General features: G+C 36.4%; 2 protein-coding genes across 6 annotated transcripts; both read left to right on the plus strand.

Moving 5' to 3' along the window:
- LOC131737066 (dynein regulatory complex protein 11-like) lies at positions 1-3,414 on the plus strand. 4 transcript variants are annotated; one of them, XR_009328633.1, is made up of 5 exons: positions 1-220; positions 315-401; positions 1,493-1,577; positions 2,511-2,665; positions 2,950-3,414. XR_009328633.1 is itself a non-coding variant. In XM_059023472.1 (3 exons), the coding sequence occupies exons 1-3, from the start codon at positions 1,882-1,884 to the stop codon at positions 3,131-3,133; spliced, it is 453 nt and encodes a 150-aa protein (XP_058879455.1). In that variant the 5' UTR covers positions 1,604-1,881; the 3' UTR covers positions 3,134-3,414. The 4 variants fall into 4 exon arrangements, 2 of the variants coding, with proteins under 2 accessions (XP_058879455.1, XP_058879456.1); XR_009328634.1 differs by having other exon boundaries at positions 2,511-2,572; XM_059023472.1 differs by lacking the exons at positions 1-220; positions 315-401; positions 1,493-1,577 and adding an exon at positions 1,604-1,995.
- A 1,118-nt stretch (positions 3,415-4,532) lies between these two features.
- On the plus strand, positions 4,533-16,816 carry asb10 (ankyrin repeat and SOCS box containing 10). 2 transcript variants are annotated; one of them, XM_059022993.1, is made up of 5 exons: positions 4,533-5,238; positions 9,604-9,871; positions 11,120-11,624; positions 13,393-13,506; positions 15,956-16,816. In XM_059022993.1, the coding sequence occupies exons 1-5, from the start codon at positions 4,905-4,907 to the stop codon at positions 16,139-16,141; spliced, it is 1,407 nt and encodes a 468-aa protein (XP_058878976.1). In that variant the 5' UTR covers positions 4,533-4,904; the 3' UTR covers positions 16,142-16,816. The 2 variants fall into 2 exon arrangements, with proteins under 2 accessions (XP_058878976.1, XP_058878977.1); XM_059022994.1 differs by lacking the exon at positions 4,533-5,238 and adding an exon at positions 5,251-7,506.
- Positions 16,817-21,931: the final 5,115 nt, after the last annotated feature.

A 21,931-nucleotide genomic window follows, 5' to 3' on the forward strand; every position in this document is an offset into this window, starting at 1 on the left:
GTGGCCTTACAACTTACTGCCAGTGTTATGGCAGATGTTTTGTATATTTTTGGTACTAATTCTACACATAAACTAATCCTTTCTGCTGAATTATTATTGCAGCTTATCCTCAGCCATTTGGCAGAACCGTAATGAATCCACCAACTTCAATCAGAAACACGTGGAAGAGCTGATCAAAGAAGAGAAACAAAAAGAGATTGAGAGTGAAATCAGAGTCCAGGTGAGGGCCCAGTACGTGTAAACATGGTAAACTAACTGAGGAAGGGCAGGGTTGTTTACAAGGTCTGAATGTGTTGCATTGGTTTTCCTGCGAGGTGGATGAGCTGATGAGGGAGGAACTGAAGAACCTGAGACTGGCTGTGGTCAGAGACTCTGGCACAAAGGGAAAGGGTGGCATAAAGGTACAGTACACTTTTGTACAATTATTATGAGATAAAGTGGATTCAGACGTCCATCAGTCTGTATGTTACACTTTAGAGTTTTGTATATATAAGTCTAATTGTGATGAAACTTACAAAGAACCTTCTTTAGCACAAGTCATTGATAGTACCAAAAGTTTTAGGGTTGAGACATAATTAAAAAAAAAAAAAACTATATGAACATAATTTAGATATTTTATTTAACATCATGTAATCAAATAAACTACACAATTATATTGCAAAAGTCAACCGGACACCATAATAGTAGAACAGTATTTCAGGATAGATTTTCAAAATGCCACATTTTCCAATTTTTATAAATTCATGTTAACTTAACATTATTCAGCAGGTTTCATTTGACTTTATGAAACAAAAATTAATTCTTTTGGGTGATGCAAAACATTTTGACATAGCTGTACAGTTGGAGCATTGGATTATATTACAAACAGACCCTTTACATACCATGCCATTACAACAAAAAAATAACCATGTTATGTTTCTTTTTTTTGTCTTTTTTATTTCTTTGCCCTACTGTTTGTAGAGACACATATTGCGAGAGAAAGGCTTGATATACAGTACTGTCATTCACACCAACTCTTCAAAACACTGGCACAAAACATAACTTGAGTTTGTAAGAAAACAAATCCTTTGTTGGTGCAGGCAGTATTGCACAGTATTTGTACATTGTTTCCTGTTGCAGTCATAATGCTGTTTTAATCTAGACATGTATAAATATTCAGTTAATATGGTCAAAAACTACTGACTGTTTTATTTGTCCAAATTGGTCCATTGGGTTTTTGATGAGTGCCTATCATGAAGCTTGTTCAAGCTCCTATAATTTGTCCATACATGTTTCAGTTACCAAGCAGTTTAGAAGTATCCCGTGCCTTAAAAAAAGCAAAAAGGGGCTAAATTAACCCCCAAACCTTAATGCATGTTAACTGTTAATTTTGTTTCAGTGATTTCTTTATTATAAAAGTAAATGTATATGCATTGCAATGTTAAAATAAATAAATATGCAAAAGAAAGAAGATTCCATATGCACACAAATTAATATGTGTCTCTTCTATCAGAGGACTATACTGTCTTTGTACCAAGAGCTGGTGCAGTAAGGGATATTGAATCAGGCTGAGAAAGCGACGTTGGCTGAGTACTTAGGTAAGCCTCGGCTTACCACCACCATAACACCGGTTACCCATAGTGCTCTCACCCCTCCTCAGTCCATATGCAATTCAATTTTAGCCAACAAAATACTTTCAGAAATCTTAGCTGTTGTGCACTTCCATTCACTATATAGGAAATGTGCATTTTTTAAACAAAATGTGATTTCACAAACATGTCTTTTCATTTTAAAACATGACATCTGTTTGCTCCAGAAAGTCTGTTACACTTGTACTTCCTAGGTCATTTCACTTCAGCAGGGTCTTCGGGGTCAAGTATCTTATTGGCTGCAAAGTACAGTATGCCTGTTGTTAGGGGAAGCAGCTCTGTGGATACTGACAGGAAAGAAGGCACTGGGGGTTGGGGACAATTTCACTCTGAGGGGAACGACCAAGAAAGTGCAGACTATCTGAAAGTAAGGCCAACATAGTGTAGTATCAGATAACATGTTATACAATGTAAAAACAATGATTGTTAAAACATAGGTTTCTTACAAAACTACACATTTATTGTCAACATTTATTGTCATGCAAGATGTGAAAAATGCATACAAGTATTGCTACAATCACTTTAAATCGTTGTTTTTTTTAATACATTTTTAAAGTGTTTGAGATCTTTTATTTAACATCATATAATCAAAGAAACTACAACATGATATTTCAAAAGTCTGCTGGAAGCCATAATAGTAGTACAGTATTTGATGTTAGATTTCAAAATGTTAAGTATATGGAAAACTACAAAGCGGTATGTCATTCAATATGTTAACAACATTATTCAGCAGTTTTCATTTGAGTTTGTGAAGCAAAATGTGATAATTGTAAAACATTAAAAACAAGCTAGTGACACTATTATACTGTAGCGTCTGCTAAGAAATAACATGCTGGTATATATGGAATATTCTATATAGGTTTCTTTTTCTGTTTCTTCCAGAAAAATGGTGGTGTGATCACCAGTGCTCTAAACCTGAGCTCCTTGACTAAGATCTCAGACAGGTATACACAGGGTCACATAATGAAGGCTGTCAAGGCACTCCTGACTGAACGGAGGATCGATCAACTGGCCAAGAAGCCGCTGACCGGAGCGGAGTATGTCGTCCATCTGGCCAAGATTGATCCTGTGTTTAAAGAGGAAGTGGAGGCCTTTAAGGCAAAATAGATATATGCATCCTCAATAGATTTCTCTTTTTTTATGTTTATTTAACCATTAAGTCGTAAAGTGGTAACCCTGGTCTAAAATGCAGGTTCATCTTGGGACTTGTGAGCAAAATGATGACTTTAGGAACCAAATTGTTATGGGGTCAACTATGGAGTTTTGTTTTCGTTTTGAGTGCCTTAGATAAGTTTTTTTTTTTTTTTTTTTTTTTTTCCAGAGCTGGTATGCTAAAACTCCTCTTGGAAAGAAATGAGCCATGGCTGCCTTGGGCAAGGATGAAGAGAAAGGGAAAGGCAAAGGTGGCAAAAAGAAGAAAAAATGAAAAGCATGATGCAAATTATACAAAAATACAATTTTTCTTACAAAGTATGTTTATGGTTCAAATATATTTAAAAAAATAAATAATAATAATAATAATTAATTTATCAAAAAATGCAGGTCTGTGTTTCTTATAGAATTCCCCTGGCCAATGTAACTGAGTGGCACTGAAATAATAAAATTAACTGGCAACCAGTCAACAAGATTTCAGTAGATCATTCCTGTTTAATTAATTATTTATTTATTCCTTACAGGTCTATTCTAAACACCTTTGCATGTTCTAATGCTTCTAAACAGACAGAATGTAATTAAACCAAGCTGAACTGAGAATTTGGTATTCAATATGTTGTCTTCTTAGACAAGACTTACAGGCTTACAGACAGTTGTAGCTCAATAAATATTGTTTTGACCCAACACTAGATACCTACCGGTGTGTCATGTGAGAGTGACTGTCTGCATGCCCATTGCCCGCTGTGGTTATGTGGGGAGTGTTTTCAGACTAGCTGTAACTGGAAATCAGCTTATATATGAGACACAAATAGAGCAAGCCAAGGGAACACTGAGTCACTGTGCCAGCAGTACTGACACACACTGATTTCTGAGGCTTATTTTGTTGAGGTTTATCTTCTTTAAAAAATGGGAAGAAATTTGCCATGATAAATCAAGAAGGTTGATCAGTTAGACCCATAAAAAAGAAATGTGTGATTCATGAGAATAATTGCAGCTATCATTATTCATGTTTGTGTCTTTGTAATGTTACAAATCTTGCAGTGCACTCAGAAGCACACTGACTGAAAGTCTTACATGTATACCATTAAATACAGTGTTTGCAACATGTTTCAAATACTGTAATGTTACATTAATGAACACCACTTAACCTAAATAATGTATGATTTGTCCCTTTCCCACTGTACCTTATCTGCTATTTATTTTGTATACATTTTTTCGGCCATTTTCTCCTGTCACACATTTGAACAGAAACGAATAATCATAGTAGGGAATAAATGAGCACAATGAAGTGTGCAAAGTAACTTGCCCCTTCCCATGAGAAACTTCTGGCAGAAACTGACTTTCCAGTTTGCTTTGTAGAGCCATCTAATCCCATAAATAAGTCAGTGTGCGTGCCTCCAAACAGAACAAAATAATACATTATATGAAGCAACTTTACCAGACACCGTCTGTGTTAAAAGCAGTTCTCATCAAGTTGTTGGCATCTGTCAGCATTTTAAAAATAATTATTGGCAGCTGTTTCTAAGATTCAATGGTTTTTTATTATTATTATTTCTTCTTCCTTGACGTCCTTTGATGTTTTCGGGAACCTGTACTTTTCCCAGTGGTACCAGTTTACTAGCATGAATGCAGAGGTGTACAGGAAAAGGTTAACTAAATGTGGATTTAAAAATGGTGTCAGTTCTATATTTATAAAGTAGGGACCAGCTGTTCTATTTGTCTGTAGGAAGTATAACATCTTTACTAAGTTCACAGTGAGCCATTCGCTTTTAGAATTAAGGTATGCTGTTTTGTAATGAATGTATTTATTTAGTAGGGTAAGTATGTTTTTTTGCATAGTGAAAGAAAGCTGAATAGATAGTTACAGCGCATTTGAACAAGCAGTAAATCAACATGCCACTCCAAAGGCAGTCATCAGCAAGCTGTGTATAAATAGTAACATAACAAACAAGGGTCTGACATTGAATTTCAAAACAAGCTTGTCACGGCATAAGGGAGATTAATTGAAAGTTAGCCAGTGGTACTGCTATTGAAGTAACAGGAGTCATACTGCCAAAAGGCTTGTGAATTCAAGAGACGTTTTCACATAAAAAAAGGAAGGAGGGAATCTAAATCTTTTTCAACATGTCACGCAGCAGTTTTGCTTTCACGTCAACGGCTCTGCGCTCTTTGCATTTGGAAGAGGACCTGTTGGATAGGCAGAGGTACAAGAGGAGACTAGGCGCCCCACATCTGAACCAGTACCTGCTGAAGAAGGAGCTCAGGTGGAAAGAGGAAGGAAACAAAAAGATGAACAGCGTGGTGGAGCAGCCAGAGGTGTGCCAGGATGTGGTGGTGCAGAATGCCATCTTCACTGGAGACCTCGACACACTCAAGCAGCTCTTCCCCAAGGGAACATCCGTTAACTTTGTCATTGAGTCTCGCGGGGAGGACCTGCGCTGGATCAGCAATAAGTTTGGTAGGAAGAGTTCCACTTATTTGACATGTTAATATGTTTTGCCACCTACAATTTTATGTGCTAGCTCCTAATATTATCTTGAAGATATCCTGTAGCAGTGTCTATAATGCTGGACCAAAAATACATGAGTTACAAATGTATTGATAAACTATAGGAGTACACAAATTTAAAATAATTTGAAGCATATTTTATTTTAAAGACATCAAAAAACATTTACTTAACAAAAATGTTATCACAATGCAATTCAGCAATCATATTGCACCATTCAGGAAGTAAAAGGGGTCTTTACTAAAGAACAAAAAATGTTATCAAGGGTTTATAGGGGATAGCTAGCAAGTCACCTACCCTGACAGTCAGGGACTCTGAAATGTGTCAGCTGTTCCAGGGCCAAAACTGGCTGATCACAAGACACATCAGCTCCCATATATCAAAATAGAAAGCAAAGGGCCAGGAACTGGCGTACTGGCACCCCCTGGTGGTGGTGTATGTAGACATCATGTGGAGGCTATCAGTGACCCACACTGCACGCCAATCCAAATGTAATCTTTGATACCAGTGACACTGTGGACTGGAGGAATTTCCATTACAACTTCTGCAGACCTTCTTCACTGATCATCAGTGAATTGCATGCTGAGCACCAATGGGACTGCACTGCTAATTATACATAAATCAACAAGATACTGCATATCAGAGTTGTCAGGTTTAAACATGTACATGTTTCAGTTTAATTTTCTACTACTAAACATTTAGCCATTCACTAAACTTTATAACTAAACTTTGAGATCCGTCACTAAATTAATTCTGTAAGTTATTCATTTTCCTAGTTATTATGTGAACCATTTATTTTAGTATATTCTATATGTATTGCTAAACGTGGAGAACTTTAGTTAACATTTTTGTGAGTGTATATTTTATTTTTTCATTGGGTGGCTTTGTTCCTAAATTGTACTTCTTTGTTATTTTTGGTCTAAGTGTAAGCTCTACAATTTAGTTTACTGTGTACATTACAAATATTTGTAAATGTGAAAGCCTTACTGTAAATTCAAACATGCTAATCCTATTATTATTATTATTATTATTATTATTATTTATTTCTTAGCAGACGCCCTTATCCAGGGTGACTTACAATCGTAAGCAAATACATTTCAAGTGTTACAATACAAGTAATACAATAAGAGCAAGAAATACAATAACTTTTGTTCAAGCAAAGTACAAGTGTGACAAACCACAATTCAATAATACAGCAGATAATAGTGATAGTTACATCAGGATATGATTAAATAGTGATAGTTACATCAGGATGTGATTAAATACAAAGTACTACAGGTTAAACACTTGGCAGATTACAATATTCTGAAGTACAGGATTAAATGCAGTAAAATAGGGGGCAGATAAGAGCAAAATAAAGCACATTTACATGTACTGGGTTAGTGGTAGGAGAGCCGAAATGTGTGGGTTGCTAGGCGTGCTCTTGTGATAACTCTCTAATTTGACAAGACCATTAGAAAAGACCATTAATAAACAGCTACTAGGAGGGCCAGCAAAATATGCCTTTTTAATTGAAAGCATCTTCCTTTTTGGAGGAAGTACTGCACAGCCGAACACCTTTGTATCTTTGTTACTGAACAGTCTTTTGTCTGGTATTTTTGTTTTTTTGCACGACCGACATTGTTAAACTGAAGAAGCAACCCTCCCATCCTGAGTAATGCAGTACCATTAGTGGTATGAGTAAATCCAGCAACCCTTTTAAACACAAGTAAATAAGAAGCTGTCCTCAATGTGAGGACTGGTAATAAGAGTCTAGGTAATCCTTACTTCAGTAATCTTCTGTTTCTTAGCAGTGACTGCGCCAAACAGCTATCATGTCATTCAGTTTGTCCCTCAAAATAGAATGTTGCCTCATAAACAAAGTTTATAAACTCATGTGCTCTCCCAATGGAACAGAATGGTTTGATTACTCCGAGAGACACCAAATTGGCAAAACAGCACAGATAAAAAATCTTGGGAAATTTATTTAAGGATCAAGCCATCAAAAAAGTTAAATTAAAAATGGCATAATGAGTCGTAAAAACTTTCGTACAGACATCATTGCAACTGCAAAAGCGGATGGCCAGGAGCTTCAGTATTGGCATGCCTTGCTGGTAGGAGATGAAGATACCATTATCAGCATCATTGATGAACCAGAGTCACACAGGATCCTAAATGCCATATTCGATACCAGCAACGTTGATGAATGGAGGAATTACAGGTTTAACTACAGGGGTCTGCGTATGTAGAATTCAAAATGTAATTTCCATGCATGCTGGCAGCATCATATATTTTCTATATCAATCGAGGTCAGGTTTTGAAGATACAGGTATCAGCCCTGTAAACTTTTTGTTTTACTTTGTCTTTGTCTATGCTGTTGGAAATACATGTGGGTGTATTAATGTGCTTTTAAATTTACTGAAATTCTGTAAGTATAATATCTGGCAATGATTATGTTACACAAAACTAAAACTCAGATGTGATATTTTATATAACAAAACACATTGTACAGAAAGCAGTATTAAGTGAATAATAATAATAATAATAATAATAATAATAATAATAATAATAATAATAATAATAATAATAATAATGCAACTGTAATGGCTTGCACTATTTTTGGAGAATTTCCATTATTGGACACTGACAACATTCATGTCTGTGGAAAATGGGACTGTTCTTGTTTAGATGTAACATTACAAAGACACAAAAATGTCACATGTTAAAACAAAACCAAAAATAGTCAAACAACTGACTAGCTTTGCATTATTATTATTATTATTATTATTATTATTATTATTATTATTATTATTATTATTAATCAACATAGAAAAAATCAATATCTGACAAACATAGAATAGTGGTCAATACAAACTTCATTCAGTTTCCCTGTATGTGGGTCTATAAATTAACCTGAGCAAGCAGGGCTCCAGAGAGAACACATTTTCTCTGCTCTAACCCTTCCAGGTTTCTTAGAGGAGCACTTTGAAAATGCCTTTACACCACGTCTTTCAGACTGTGATACATGCGCCGGTAACTGTTTCAGTGTCATGCAGTATACAGTATAAATGTGTATATCAATGGGGCCCTGGAAAGCTTTTCTAGTAGCCCTGCTGCTAAGGCATAGGGATGTTGGGTCAGATATAGTTCTCGAAAGCCAGCTGAGCTTTGCTAATATTAGTATCAGTTCTTATTACGTGCAAACTTAGCAGAAAGTGAAACCAAACTGGTCATGCAGGCTGCTTGAAGTGGATCCTCTGTGTGGGCAGGGTAACATTGTAAGGTTGCCAAATATCGACAAACACAGGCATTAAACACGAAGGTGGTGAACTGTCCAGTGGAGAGACTATTGCAGTACAACAGGCTACTCACAGACATACAAAAAACAAAAACAAAAAAGCTAATCTCAACACAGAGGGAGCTCCAAATAACAGCTCAGTCTTAGAGGACTTAAACAAACACAGGACTGTGCATTCATGGATGTCTGGAAAGTGTCCTCTTACGGTATATAAGGGAGAAATTGATATAATCTTTAACCTTTGACATGTCAGATATTTTTCACATTTCCATTGTAGTTGTTTACAAACCATTCGATCTGATATGACTGATATGCCCTGGATAAGGGCTTCTGCTAAGAAATAAATAATGACATATCCCCTAGGTCAGTGGTACTCAACTGTAGCCCTCAAGATCGATTCCAGTCCTGGTTTTTACTCCAAGCATGTGCTTAACTGAAGCTGTTAAGAGGCCATTAACTAATTTAGGACCTGCTTGGAATAAAGACCAGGACTGGAATGGATCTCGAGGGCCAGAGTAGAGTACCACTGTCCTAGGTTATATAAAATTATTATTATTATTTATTTCTTAGCAGACACCCTTATCCAGGGCGACTTACAATTGTTACAAGATATCACATTATTTTTACATACAATTACCCATTTATACAGTCTGGTTTTTACTGGAGCAATCTAGGTAAAGTACCTTGCTTAAGGGTACAGCAGCAGTGTCCCCTACCAGGGATTGAACCCACGACCCTCCGGTCAAGAGTCCAAAGCCCTAACCACTACACACTGCTGCCCATAAAAGGGAAGTCCCATTTCTAGTTTTGATTCATTTTTCTACCTGGCTGTTAAAAGCTTTGTGATGTTTTTCTTCCTAGATGAAAAGCGCTTTATCATTAAAGGCAGTAAATAAAAACAACTTGTATTGTATTGTAATATAAATGAAATTAAAGACATCATATTGGAGCGTGATCCTAATTTTCTATCTCGCCTTGTACAATTGGTGCAACCCCCCTACACACTACAGTAGCTTGCCTCTTGTTGCTTGTGATTTCAGGGCTGTGGTCATTGACATATGAGCAGGAGCTGACGACCCCTCTGCACATCACAGCGAGCCGTGGCTACACCGATTGCCTGAAGCACCTGCTGATGAGAGGCTCCGAGGTAGACATAGCCCCGGGGGGAAGGACTGCCCTCCACGATGCTTGCAGCAACGCCACCACAGAGTGTGCCAAGCTGCTGTTGACTTACGGAGCGAGTGCCAACTCAGTTACAGAAGACGGCTTCATGCCCCTCCATTTGTGCACCACCCCACAGTCATTCCAGTAGGTTTTTGTGTCAGAAAAAACTACAGCTATGCATCTGTGAATACTAGGGGGCAGATTACATCTAAATTCTGTGAACCGCCTTAGCTGAGGCAGGATAAATGTTGGTTAAAATAAAATAGAAATTCCCAATGCTCCCTAGTTGCTTGGTATTAAAACAAAAATTCCCAGCAGAAAAGGAATTTTGTGGTTTCTTCAATGTTGCGCCTTGTAAGAGGAGTGTTATTTAACAGGACATAAAAACACATTCATTCAAGAGTTGTAGAACCTGCATTAGGGTTATTGTTTAATGTCCCGTTGATATGGTGTATCTGCAGTAAAATCCTTGGAGAAAGTGAAATTTAAATTAATACTTTTAATCTTTGAATTACAGGCTACACCTGGACAGTACTCCTGCTGTATGTACTGCCATAGAGTTTTCAAAAGTCTACAAATAGCATGAACCTTTTTTTTAGCTACAATATCAGATTTTACAGTGTCTCTGTAAGCAAGCACACATTGTATTAACCGGCACCATTTTCTGGTCCCAAGCAAAGCTGGGTTAGACAGGTTTTACTATACAATGTTGGATGCTGCAAATTCTGTCAAAAGCTTTGCAAAACCTCTGTGGTTGAGTGACATATATTAATAAACATATTTAGCTCAGCTATTAATTGTTAGTGTTTATATATTGTTTGTTTATTTATTTGTTTAATTTAGATAATAGAACATTCCAACTGTATGCTGTTGTTAACTTGAGGCATTTGCGTGAAGTGCAGCAAAAAAAAAGTAATACATTTTTTAGTGTTCTTTTTTTGCACAAACCGTAATGTATGCTGCATAAGAACCATTTGTGCATCTTCTCAGAATGCAGATGAACCTTGGCTTTAGATTTAATCTTAATTTTACCTCAAAGTCTCGCCTGCCCATTTGGAATGACCTCCAATCCATATGAACCCTAAAATGTCAATATCGGACCCGTAATTAAGATTAACCAATGCATTGATAAAACTTTTCAAAATTAGGAAGTAAAAAAAAGTAGTAGACTCTTCACAGAAGCCTTCAAATACAAAATTGCATGTCATATTATTGTACATAGTAATATAAAGTAGGCATTGAGAAATTATTATAACCACTAATACTATTATTCATTTTTAGTTAATTGATTTTATTTAGTTTATTTTGGTATATCAATTTTTTTTTTTTTTTTAGTGTTACATAGCTATGGATGATACAGCTATTTGTTTTTGCATTTTATTTCCGTTACAGATGTGCCAAACTCCTACTGCAGTTTGGTGCCCATGTGAATGGATGCAGCTTGGACGATGACGACACTCCCCTGCACTTGGCAGCGCGCTACGGCCTGGAGGAGCACGTCGATCTGTACCTGCGGTATGGCGCGGCCATGGAGAAACTGAACGATGAGGGGCAGACCCCGCTCAATGCTGCCTGCTCACAGCCACACAGTGCAGAGGAACTGGAACGCTACTACCACATCTGCAAGCGGCTGGTCGAGGCCGGGGCCAACATCTTCACCAGTGACCAGGACAAGCAGACCCCTCTGCACATGGCCTGCAAGAACGTCAACCCCAAAGTGGTAGAGCTGCTGCTGCAGAAGGGGTCCAACGTGAATATCATGAGCTACAGCAGCAACGCACCCATGCACAACATCCTTAAGGGGGTAGCCTTCAAGCTGGAGCACCAGCCAGAACTCATTGTCCGCTCCCTTCTCAACTACGGCTCCATCCGCGTGTGGCCCGAGGCACTGCCCAAGGTGAGTGCACTGCAGGTTTTTACAGCTTCGCAAAGACACACAATATACCTGATTAGGGTGGTTGCAATGAACAAATCACAAAACCATATAACAATAACAAATCCAAAAAAACAAATACTCAAGGAGTGCTGTTTAACACATTATTTTGTGGTTCACAGTGCTTTTTTTTATTACTTATTTATTTTTTACATCGAAGAAGGCACTAGCCTAAACGTAAATGTTTCTCTCAAAAACTGAGTAATACTCAGTGGATACAAATGATTAGTTATATGTACAGAAAGAAAATATGTTAGAAGATATTTCAAGGAGAGTTGAAGTCTTATTTTGAGACGTGTTAGAATTTATCCGGAACACCCTGCTGTTCTTCGAAAGAGAGATCTCTGATATCGACAGGGTAGACAAGACCTTAAATGCCTCATCCACTGTGCTGCCTCATCTTAGGCAGCACAGTGCCCCGTAGCACCATGCTGGGGTCAACCCTTCACTATGGTTGTGAATATCATCCCTGTTCAGGGAAAGCTGCATCCTTCTCTCCAAACACACTTGCATGTTTCAAATAAATTGTCTCGCTCCTAATTAGGCAGTGTTAATAAGAGATTAATTAGTGATAATTGCTGATTTTCCCTGCAAATCCCCCAAAGGGGGAGGTCCAATCTGCTCAGTTCTCTGAGTGTTTAATTATTTCCCACATTCCCAAGGTTTTTTTCTCTCTTCTCAATGCCAAACAGGGGGCTGAAATGTACAGGGCACACTCGACAGCTGCCTTTTTCAAAGAATTTTAGCTCAAACTCAAGTGGAAGGGATGTTTTAGGGCCCTGTGGCAGTGTGCCCCGCCCCTGTGTGTATTTTGTGTTATGTGTTGCGTGTGGTGTGTTAATGTTGGTGTTTAGATGTTGGTGCGTGGGATATAAATGGGTCTGTGTAGCACGAGTGATTTAAAATATAAGTTGTATTTAGGCACATGCAGATAAAGTATGTAACAGTATGTGAGCACGGGATTGCACAAATTAGTGCCGAGATTCAAGTGAATGATTAATTAGTAATTGAGTCTCGGCACAGCTGTATATATAGAGCAGGGCTACTCAATCCTGGTCCTGGAGGGCTGCTGTCCCTCCTGGTTTTTGTTCCAACTGTACCCTAAATTACTTCATTGGACCAATTAAGTGCTTATTAGAAGCTTAATTGGTCCAATTAATCAATTTAGTGTACGGTTAGAACAAAAACCAGGAGGGACAGCAGCCCCCCAGGACCAGTGTTGAGTAGCCCTGATCTAGAGGCACGAAGCACTGACTCGGGGTTGTGTGTTCGGTGAGTGGAGAACGGGTGTGGAGAGGAGGTAAAAAGGGTTAAAAACTAAAATAGCAATTGCTAAAACATGCTGGCTTATAAACCAGCACAATACTTGTTATTGTTTGTCGTTTGTTTGTTTGTTTGGCCATAGTGCCGTTTTGTTTTGTCAAAGTGTTTTTGTTTTCTGTTTAAGCCTTTTACTTTACAATAAAACACTGAGCGCCACAGCATCTCAGTTTCGCCCGCAGTTGCTGTGTGTCTTGCATTCATTTCCTGGCCTGACGTCACCCCTACAGCCAGCCTGTTCACACATGGTGTCAGAAATGTGCATGCTGTAAACTATAGTGTATTTAAATATTGATTTTTGCATTGTAACCCTGTACTGCCCTATAAATCGTCTTGGATAAAGGTGTCTTCCAAATTAATAATAACAACAACAACAACAACAAGAGTATGACCTTCAGATGTGTGCTTTTAGGTACTGAAGTACTGCTGTCCTTCTCCCAGGACTATTGAGGCTCTGATGAACGCCTATGACCGCCTCAAAATCACAGACGCCTGGTTGGAGGCTGTTTCTCCTGAAGTCTTCCAGGTGAGTTACAGCAATAACAAGAATTACAGACTGGTTTGGCATCACTGTTTAAATTGGACCCCATTATTTTCTTCTGTGTTTTTATCTCTGTATTATTCTTCAAATTTTTTGCATATATCTGGGGAACCGCTTATCTAATTGTCATGAAAACTGGTATTAACATTATAGAGAATATCAGATTTGCAGGATATAGAGGATTGTGGGTGTCACATGTACATTTTTGCATATATCTGGTGAACTACTTATCCAATTGTCATGACACTTGGTATTAACATCATTTAGCGTACGTTTTTGAGAGTAGCAGATTCTGGGGAAATATATAAGTTTCTTGTCCATACATCCCTCCATCCAGGGTTAGAATCCTGCAGAAAATAGTGAGTGGACTCTATAGAATTAATAGTCGAACGTGTTGAACATCTTACTGTTGGGTAGATTGTCTATGGAAGGTTCCCAGCCCAGAATAAAGAAAAGGAGACTCTCACTCTCTAAAATAGGAGGGCTATCCTTGCCTGTTCTTTAGAAATATTATTTGGCTGCAAGGCTATATTTGGTGCAATACTGGATTTTCAAAAATGTTAATGCCAGATGTACCCACATGAAACCATTTGGAAAACAATCTAATTGGTCCGAAAGAAAATTGTTTAAACATTTAAAATAAAATTTAAAAATTACATACATACACAAAATGTCTGGTATAATGTTTTAAAAATGTTAGGATTAGACAATGATCATTTAAAACCAGAGAACAAAGATATATCATCCACAAAAAGAGAGAGGCAACTAACAAGGCCTTGATGTCACATATTCACTGTAATGAAGAACATCCTCCTGCTTTCATCAATGTATTATAACAATAATAATAATAATAATAATAATAATAATAATAATAATAATAATAATAATAATAATAAAAAGTTGGACATAGCAGGTCACAAATAAAAAATAACACAGCAAGATGTATGCAATAAGATAAAGAACAGAAGGCTTCATATTATAGCCTAGCAAAAATATGTGTGTGGTGTCATTGTAAACACTTGTATGATATTAAATAATTTTCGCTTTGTATTATAAGCTTTCACAATTATTTTCAGCAAATCGAGAGATCTTGCAGGAACGACCACCTGGAAGTTGGTTACTTATTCCCGGTTCCTTATTCGCGGTGTAGTTGACAAAGCAGCGTGTCCTTTTTCTGTGTGTTTTAAATCACTTACACATCTTGCTCTATTAATGTATTGCTACTATATAACAGATAGCCACTCCCTCTTTCAAGAAACACTAAAATATTAATAAAAAAATCTGTATCAGCAGCATAGCGGTACCCCATATATTACCTGCTTGTTTTGTCCCACTTAACCTCTTAGACGGTTTGCTCACGCAGGGTCGATGAGCAAATGTTGTTTTTCATCAACTCTGTTGGATAGTGTTTAGTTTGTCAGTTTTGGAAGAAAAAAAAACAAGGTCAGCTGTTACGCTAATTTTCACTTAGTTTACTGAATCAACACATTATTATTTTGTGATAACATTCTTTAAAAAAAATAAATGTAATCAACATCTAAAAACCAGTTGTCTGTGAATTTCAGTTAACGGTGCTGCTTGTCAATTCCAGTGACTGTCTGGCCAGAGAGCACACACAGACTCAATACAAGGAAGGGTTGCGTTAGGAACATTAAAGGATGAAGTATTGGGGAGAAATAAAATAGGCTACTACTCAAGATAAATAAGAATGTAGATGGAGTGCGAAAAATGCTGTTTCATCAAAAAAAGTTAGTGGACTGTGTCCACCCCCCAGTCTAACACTGCCTCCATCTGTATGTCACACTTATGTTTCTGCATGTGGAGGACAGCTTATCAAATTGTGATTAAACATTTAAATACCATTTCTTAATCTATACTATGCTGTACTTACTGTTCATCAATGTTTTCATCATACTAATCATTTTGAATGTACAGTCATCGTGGGGGGTGTATGTTACTGACAAACCTCTTTCTTCATTACTTAAACTGGAAGTTTTAATTGAGACCACTTTTTCAAAGACTTGTGGTGGGAAGGCATTTGAAGTACAAATCAATAGAACCATCAGAAGCAGGAAAGGGCATTCTTGCCTCTCGAATGGGTTTTTCTACCTTTTTCTCACCTTGTTTGGCGTTTGTGATTGTTGCTAGAGGTTCTGAACTCCAATGCTGGGTTCTAGCTTTATTTAACAGACTTCAGCTTAATTCACTGCAGATTTACATTCCAAGCTGCTCCATGGTCTGTGAATTCTTCATTGTAGTTATGTGAGGCTGGTTTTACATGTTAAAAGCCCACAGCTTAACATGACTTTCCCTTATGTGTTAATAAACATCTTAATTTCTGGGGACACTGGGGGTGGGCACAATGGAGGGGTGTGCTGTAGATCATTTTAGAGATAACGGAGTTAAAAGATGCCTTATTTTATTTTTTTGCCAGAAACATCGCTACTTTTATGAGTCACTCTTTGCCCTGGCTAACAGACCCCGATCCCTCCAGCACCTGGTTCGCTGCAAGCTGAGGAAATACTTGGAGGGCCGGCTTCACCAGGCGGTGCCCAAGCTCGGCCTGCCCACCTTCCTACAGAACTACCTGCTGCTGCACTTCCGCGACTGCCTGCACTAACCCGCACAATAAATGCAGTGCAATTTCTTATTAATTTGACCAATATAAACCCTTTCACCTAGAAGCACAAACAGCACCCCTAAATCCCTGTAGAACAGCTATATTTTCCTGAAATTGATTTTGCTAAAAAAAAATTTAAAATGCATTTACTTTGCAGTTAAATAAATACATAATTAGTCTGCGCCTGTGTGTATGGGCTAGATATAATACTGATAATCCAGTATTACAGGAAAGGTAATAAAATATGGGGTGTCGTTTTGCCCAAACTGCACAAGATGGCATCTTGTATCACAATAAGAGGAACCCTACACACCATCTATTCCTTCATAGTACATGATGCCAAGTTGAATTAATGTGTTTAATTGACAATTATATTTTTTGTATTAATTACTGAAATAAAGGAGTAATACAATAAAAGCTTTAATATTTACCTTTTAGCTGACAGAGATACAGATCCCTGATTCTTGTGTTTTAAGCGTTGACTAAAATTGATTGAGATATACTGTGTCAAGTAAATGGTTTGATGGACATGTAAATCACATTTTAGATTTTTGTTTTTTACTTTTATACATTCTGTGTGCATTTTGCTCAAACTACTGAACATATAAATTCCACAGCGCTTGAATTTAAACAACTGTTGGTTTGCAAAAAAAATTAAATTAAATGATTTAAAAATACATGTAATTGTCTATTTCTACTCTTTGAACACTGTCTGAAATGGGTTTTGTATTAAAGTTACTGACCACAAGGGAGTGCTGTAGGCTGTAATTCCACACAGTTCCATACTCAGTGCTTATCTGATGCCAGAGCCCTTTCATGAGTGTGCTCTGAAAACATAATTGAAATAGTGTTAAAACTTTTCACAAAGGGTCTATTTTAGCCACCGTTCAACACTTTTTACTGCTAATAAGGACATTAAAATCAAATCTTCTCAGTCTTATACACATCTTTATTTATTTTTTGCTTAACCTGTGGTTAAAGATCAATATTAATGCATTGTAAATGTATAGATTACGAAGGTGCTTTGTGAACCTCCTAAAAGCTCCATCTTGATCTGAAGACCTCAGCTGCCGTTTGCCTGGTCTTCCCCCACACTTGCCAGTTTACCAAACTAGGCCATATAGTGCTGTAGTTAAGCTTCATCCTACTTCTGGACTGAAATAGATTTTCAGCCAGGCCTCCAGAGGTGTGCATTAATTGACTGCACTACACCTCCTTATGAGTTTGATTTGGGGATTTCTGTGAATCTAGCTTAAAGAGCTTTGAGCCAACCCAGCCAGTAAAGATCATCACCTTATATCCCAGAGCACAACACTGCTTGTGGCACTATATGTGTGTACTGTATTAAGGGTTTAAGATAGCTTAAATGAATATATCATTTTTTTGTTAATCAAGAAATCTGCTCAAATTATATACGATGAAAATATACAAAAAAGTAATTACTTTGAACAAATGCATTCAGTCTGCTTAACAATTCTTAATGCTTTTACTAAAACATTGGTCTTCCTCGTGGTTTTATAGAGTTTAACTTTTATTTAAAAGGTTGGTTTACTGAAGGATTTTGGGTAGACTATTACAACAATTGCATATCACAAACATGATCTGATAATCATTTTAAAGAAAATGTCCATATTAAAATCCAAATATGTATTAACTGGTTGGGCACCAATGCAAGATACTAATTCTCCAATCCAATGTACAATGGGAGTAGAAGAGATCTTGCCAAAAGTAGCACCACTGAAAAAAATATAAAAAGAGATATATTTTGCACAAGTTTGTTATAATGAAATCTACATTTCCTGTGATGTGTTGCTATCTGGACTAAGCCCATGCTAACCTAACACCGCAGGTTCCTAACTTGAGCTGCTCAGCTACTCTTGTTCTGGAGTTGTCATGCTGAGGGATACTTTGCTTTATAAATCCACTTGTACAGCAATCATAGATGTGTTATAAATATACATTATCTGCCATGCAATTTCTTCCTTCAATATACATTAATGGTTGTCCACCAGTCTAAAATTACCTCATTTGTTTGATGCTTTATCTACAGTAAACGATTTCTAACTGTAATTGCACAACCATTTCCCATGGAAAGGTATATTTACTATTCTGGTCTGTGGTAAAATAAACCCTGATATGCATTGTGTCTAATTATTAATCATTAGCACAATAATAATAATAATAATAATAATAATAATAATAATAATAATAATAATAATAATAATAATAATAATAATACCAATGTTCAGAGGAGAACGATATGTCGATATGTTTTTATAAATCAGTTCAAATTTTTGTGTAGTCGGCCATCTTTTTTTTTACTTTGCTTAATAGTTAAAAATGAATAACATCTCCTATCTATATAGCATAGGCTAAAATAGATTTCTTGTGAAAATACTGACCTTCTAATTCAGGAAAACCAAACAAGCGTTACATTGAATGAGAGACCGCATTCTACATAAATTATGCATGACTGAGTAGGCTATATAAAACAAAATCTACTGTAACTACTATATCCGGAGGCGTCTGTTAAAATGTGTGTTTGTTTATTATTATTATTATTATTATTATTATTATTATTATTATTATTATTATTAAGGTGACAGAATTAAATAGCCCCAACTTTTTTGCGCGAAAGTTTACTGTTTCATTCCGAGCTGTTTGTTACTATGCATGTATGTATGTAAGGTCACTACGGTACTATTCTTGTAACCCATTCTTCTAGGTTAATCGTAATAGCATATTTTTAAATGCAAAGTATAGCATGACATAAAAAGCATTATATATATATATATATATATATATATATATATATATATATATATATATATATATATATATATATATATATATAGCAGGAGAGAGCATCATTGTTTGGGATCTAAGCTACCTCTTACTGCAGTTTCACACTCATTCATAATGATAAACTGTAATCTTCTTCAACACCTCTCTGCACGCTGTGCTGAAACATTAAAAAGGTGCAAAGGCAATTATAATCGCACTTTCTCTGTCAGCATAATGATGATGTATGTGTATGTAATCTGGGACATTGATGGTGGTTGCTTTAAAAAAAGTACGTAAAGAAAGAAAGAAAGAAAGAAAGAAAGAAAGAAAGAAAGAATTACATTTGAAATATAGGTCTGTTGCCAGCAGCATCCGTAATGTAGGTAATAAGATCATTTATATGTAAGCCTATTTTTTACTGCGCACTTTTCTGTTGTTTTTTTTTTGTACGTATCCGGCGAATTAAGGACGGCTTTATTCATCCTGAATCAAATCATCTTTAATCAACTAATTTATACAGCATACCTCTAACATACAATAGGCCCACGTACTTATATTATGTTAAAAGCAAGGTTTTAATATTTAGGCCTACTGTTCAAAGTGTGGGTTTCCTCAATACAGACGTAGACTACCGTTCACACCCACAGTGTCCTGAATACGACGTGGAAATTAAAATTGTCCTGCAGAAAAATTAAAATCTCACAAAAATTCGGGTGGGTTTACCGCTGCGCCACACACTTCCATTTTTTAGTATTTTCCGAGTTAAACATAAAAAGCCAGATATAAATGGTAGAATACACAAACGATTGTTTTTGTTTTATTTCTTATTTATTTTCTTTTTTTCAATTTATTTGGGGAAATGTATTGTTTGAAGCAGTAATTCTTTGCATGGATATTTAAAGAGGCACACACATGTATGAAAACAAAATACTTTGATATCAAGTGGTGGAGAATCAATGACTTGTGTCATAGTGAGTAATGTGCTGACCTGGGTAATGAACCTGTCAATGCATTCCAAGTGCTCGTGACAGGAAAGGTATAGGCTACTTAAAGCAAGAACATACACATCTCCACATGAATCGTTTTTAATAATTTCCACTTAAATACATTAACTTTTACTTACGTGTATTATTATTATTATTATTATTATTATTATTATTATTATTATTAGAGAAGCGGAAAATATTTACCACACGTTTTAACTACGGTTATCTAACCTCAATAAAAGTCTGTATCATCGGTATGGCTATATCATTTTATTTATTAATAAAAGTATTACAATTTACATTAGAATAATGAGGAAACCATTTATTGTGTTCCAAAAAGTTCAATGGACTTAAAAGGGTCAGTATAAATCATGAATGATCCCTTGCTAAATGTTCATGCCTGATTTTTTTTTTTTTTTTTTTTTTTTTTTAAACAAAGTATATCACTGTATATGGTTTATATATGCCACTAATTAAATACCGGTGTATTATTAGCCTGCTCTGACCTTCCACGATGTTCTTGAAAATTAGATGAAAACCCCAAATGTTCAATATTTGGTATTATTCGGAAATAAATAAATAAATATAGCTATTGAATCGTATGATTGAGCCATCAAGCAAACCTATTGCATGATGGGAAATAAATTGTGAGACTAAACAAAGAACCGGGTAAATAAACCGGATAAATAAAAATAAAAACGATTTACCTTTAAATAAAAAAATAAATAAATAAATAAATAAATATAGGAGAAGCTAGAGGATTTGTGCGAGGGTCTAATTGAGAATGTGCATTTTGAATTATGTTAGACGTACTACATAATGCTTTATTAACATGACAGGGATATTAGGTGACACTATAGGCTATATCTTAAAGCAACACACAGTATTCAGATTTCACCCACTTTAAAGATGCGCACTTTGTAATCCGCTTCCCAAAATCGGGGGATTATCTGGGATCAATGGCATGCATGAAAGGGACTTGCACTTTCGTGCACTTTTTGGTTTGGACCCTGGAAAGCACAATGCTGAGCGCAGCTTGGTAGTTTATAGAAAGTTTGCTCTCTTCTTTTTGTCGCGATCAAGTCGAAGAGGGGTAGAGGGACGCGCTTTGATTGGAGTTTGATACTCACAGTTCACTCGCTAGGGGGAAAAAATGGCAGAGAGGGAGGGGGACGGTCTAGTTTCAGTAGATCAAAGGAACGTAATGTTGAATGGAGTCATTTGCAATTATACGAATAATTAGCATCTCTGGCCCTCCATTGCTAATCAGAGCTCGAGCTCATAATATTCTGATATTTCAGTGCAATCAGAGGGGGCAGTTCAAGAGCGCTCGCGCCCCCCATGGCTCAATAGGGACTAATCATCAAGTATATGAACCGCTTTAAGCAACAAAAAAGAATGAATAAAACAGCCCAAATTAACACTGCAGAAAAACAACGTCTTGAATATTCATTTCACAGAAAATAGGGATAGGCCTATGTGTAATTTAAGACAAACAACAGGGGGGAGTTTTTTTTTCACAACCAACTTGAAGCACAGGTGAATATAGCCGCACCATGAATACATGAGTTTGTATTACCCACTTATAATTTCATCGGTCTTTGACATTGTTTTAAATCGTGCAGAATAGCGACACAAGATGTAAACTGTAGTCTCGCACCCGTGTTACTACTGCAGATTACGGTCTTTAAAAATGTAATTCTTTAAGTCTTTAAATAATAACGTTCACTAAAGTATCTCATTCGCAAATACCAAGAGTTATTACAAAGATTTCACATAAATCTTTATTAATATGTATTGTCTAAATAACAAATAATTTAGTTTATGGCTTTATTGTTTTCTTTATTTCCACGGCACATCTCGTCCTTTTATTTTCCCATTGAGTTTCCCTCTCATTATTCTAATCTAATTTTCCACAAAATATCCCTCTCCGGGGGATAATTATCTTGCACTACACTGAGGCCAAACACATTCTTTATGCACCGACAAAAAGGGAAAAGGAGAAGAAAAGGCTTTTTAA

The sequence above is a fragment of the Acipenser ruthenus genome, chromosome 4 (assembly GCF_902713425.1).
Source record: "Acipenser ruthenus chromosome 4, fAciRut3.2 maternal haplotype, whole genome shotgun sequence".
In the NCBI taxonomy this organism is placed as follows: Eukaryota; Metazoa; Chordata; class Actinopteri; order Acipenseriformes; family Acipenseridae; genus Acipenser; species Acipenser ruthenus.

Excerpts from the sequence above, each read along its gene's own strand:
- asb10 (XM_059022993.1), top strand. The coding sequence starts at position 4,905 with ATGTCACGCAGCAGTTTTGCTTTCACGTCAACGGCTCTGCGCTCTTTG. Across the intron at positions 5,239-9,603 it reads CTGGATCAGCAATAAGTTTG|GGCTGTGGTCATTGACATAT; the intron begins GTAGGAAGAGTT and ends TTGTGATTTCAG. Across the intron at positions 11,625-13,392 it reads GGCCCGAGGCACTGCCCAAG|GTACTGAAGTACTGCTGTCC; the intron begins GTGAGTGCACTG and ends GTGTGCTTTTAG.
- LOC131737066 (XM_059023472.1), top strand. The coding sequence starts at position 1,882 with ATGCCTGTTGTTAGGGGAAGCAGCTCTGTGGATACTGACAGGAAAGAA. Across the intron at positions 1,996-2,510 it reads AAAGTGCAGACTATCTGAAA|AAAAATGGTGGTGTGATCAC; the intron begins GTAAGGCCAACA and ends TGTTTCTTCCAG. Across the intron at positions 2,666-2,949 it reads AAGCCGCTGACCGGAGCGGA|AGCTGGTATGCTAAAACTCC; the intron begins GTATGTCGTCCA and ends TTTTTTTTCCAG.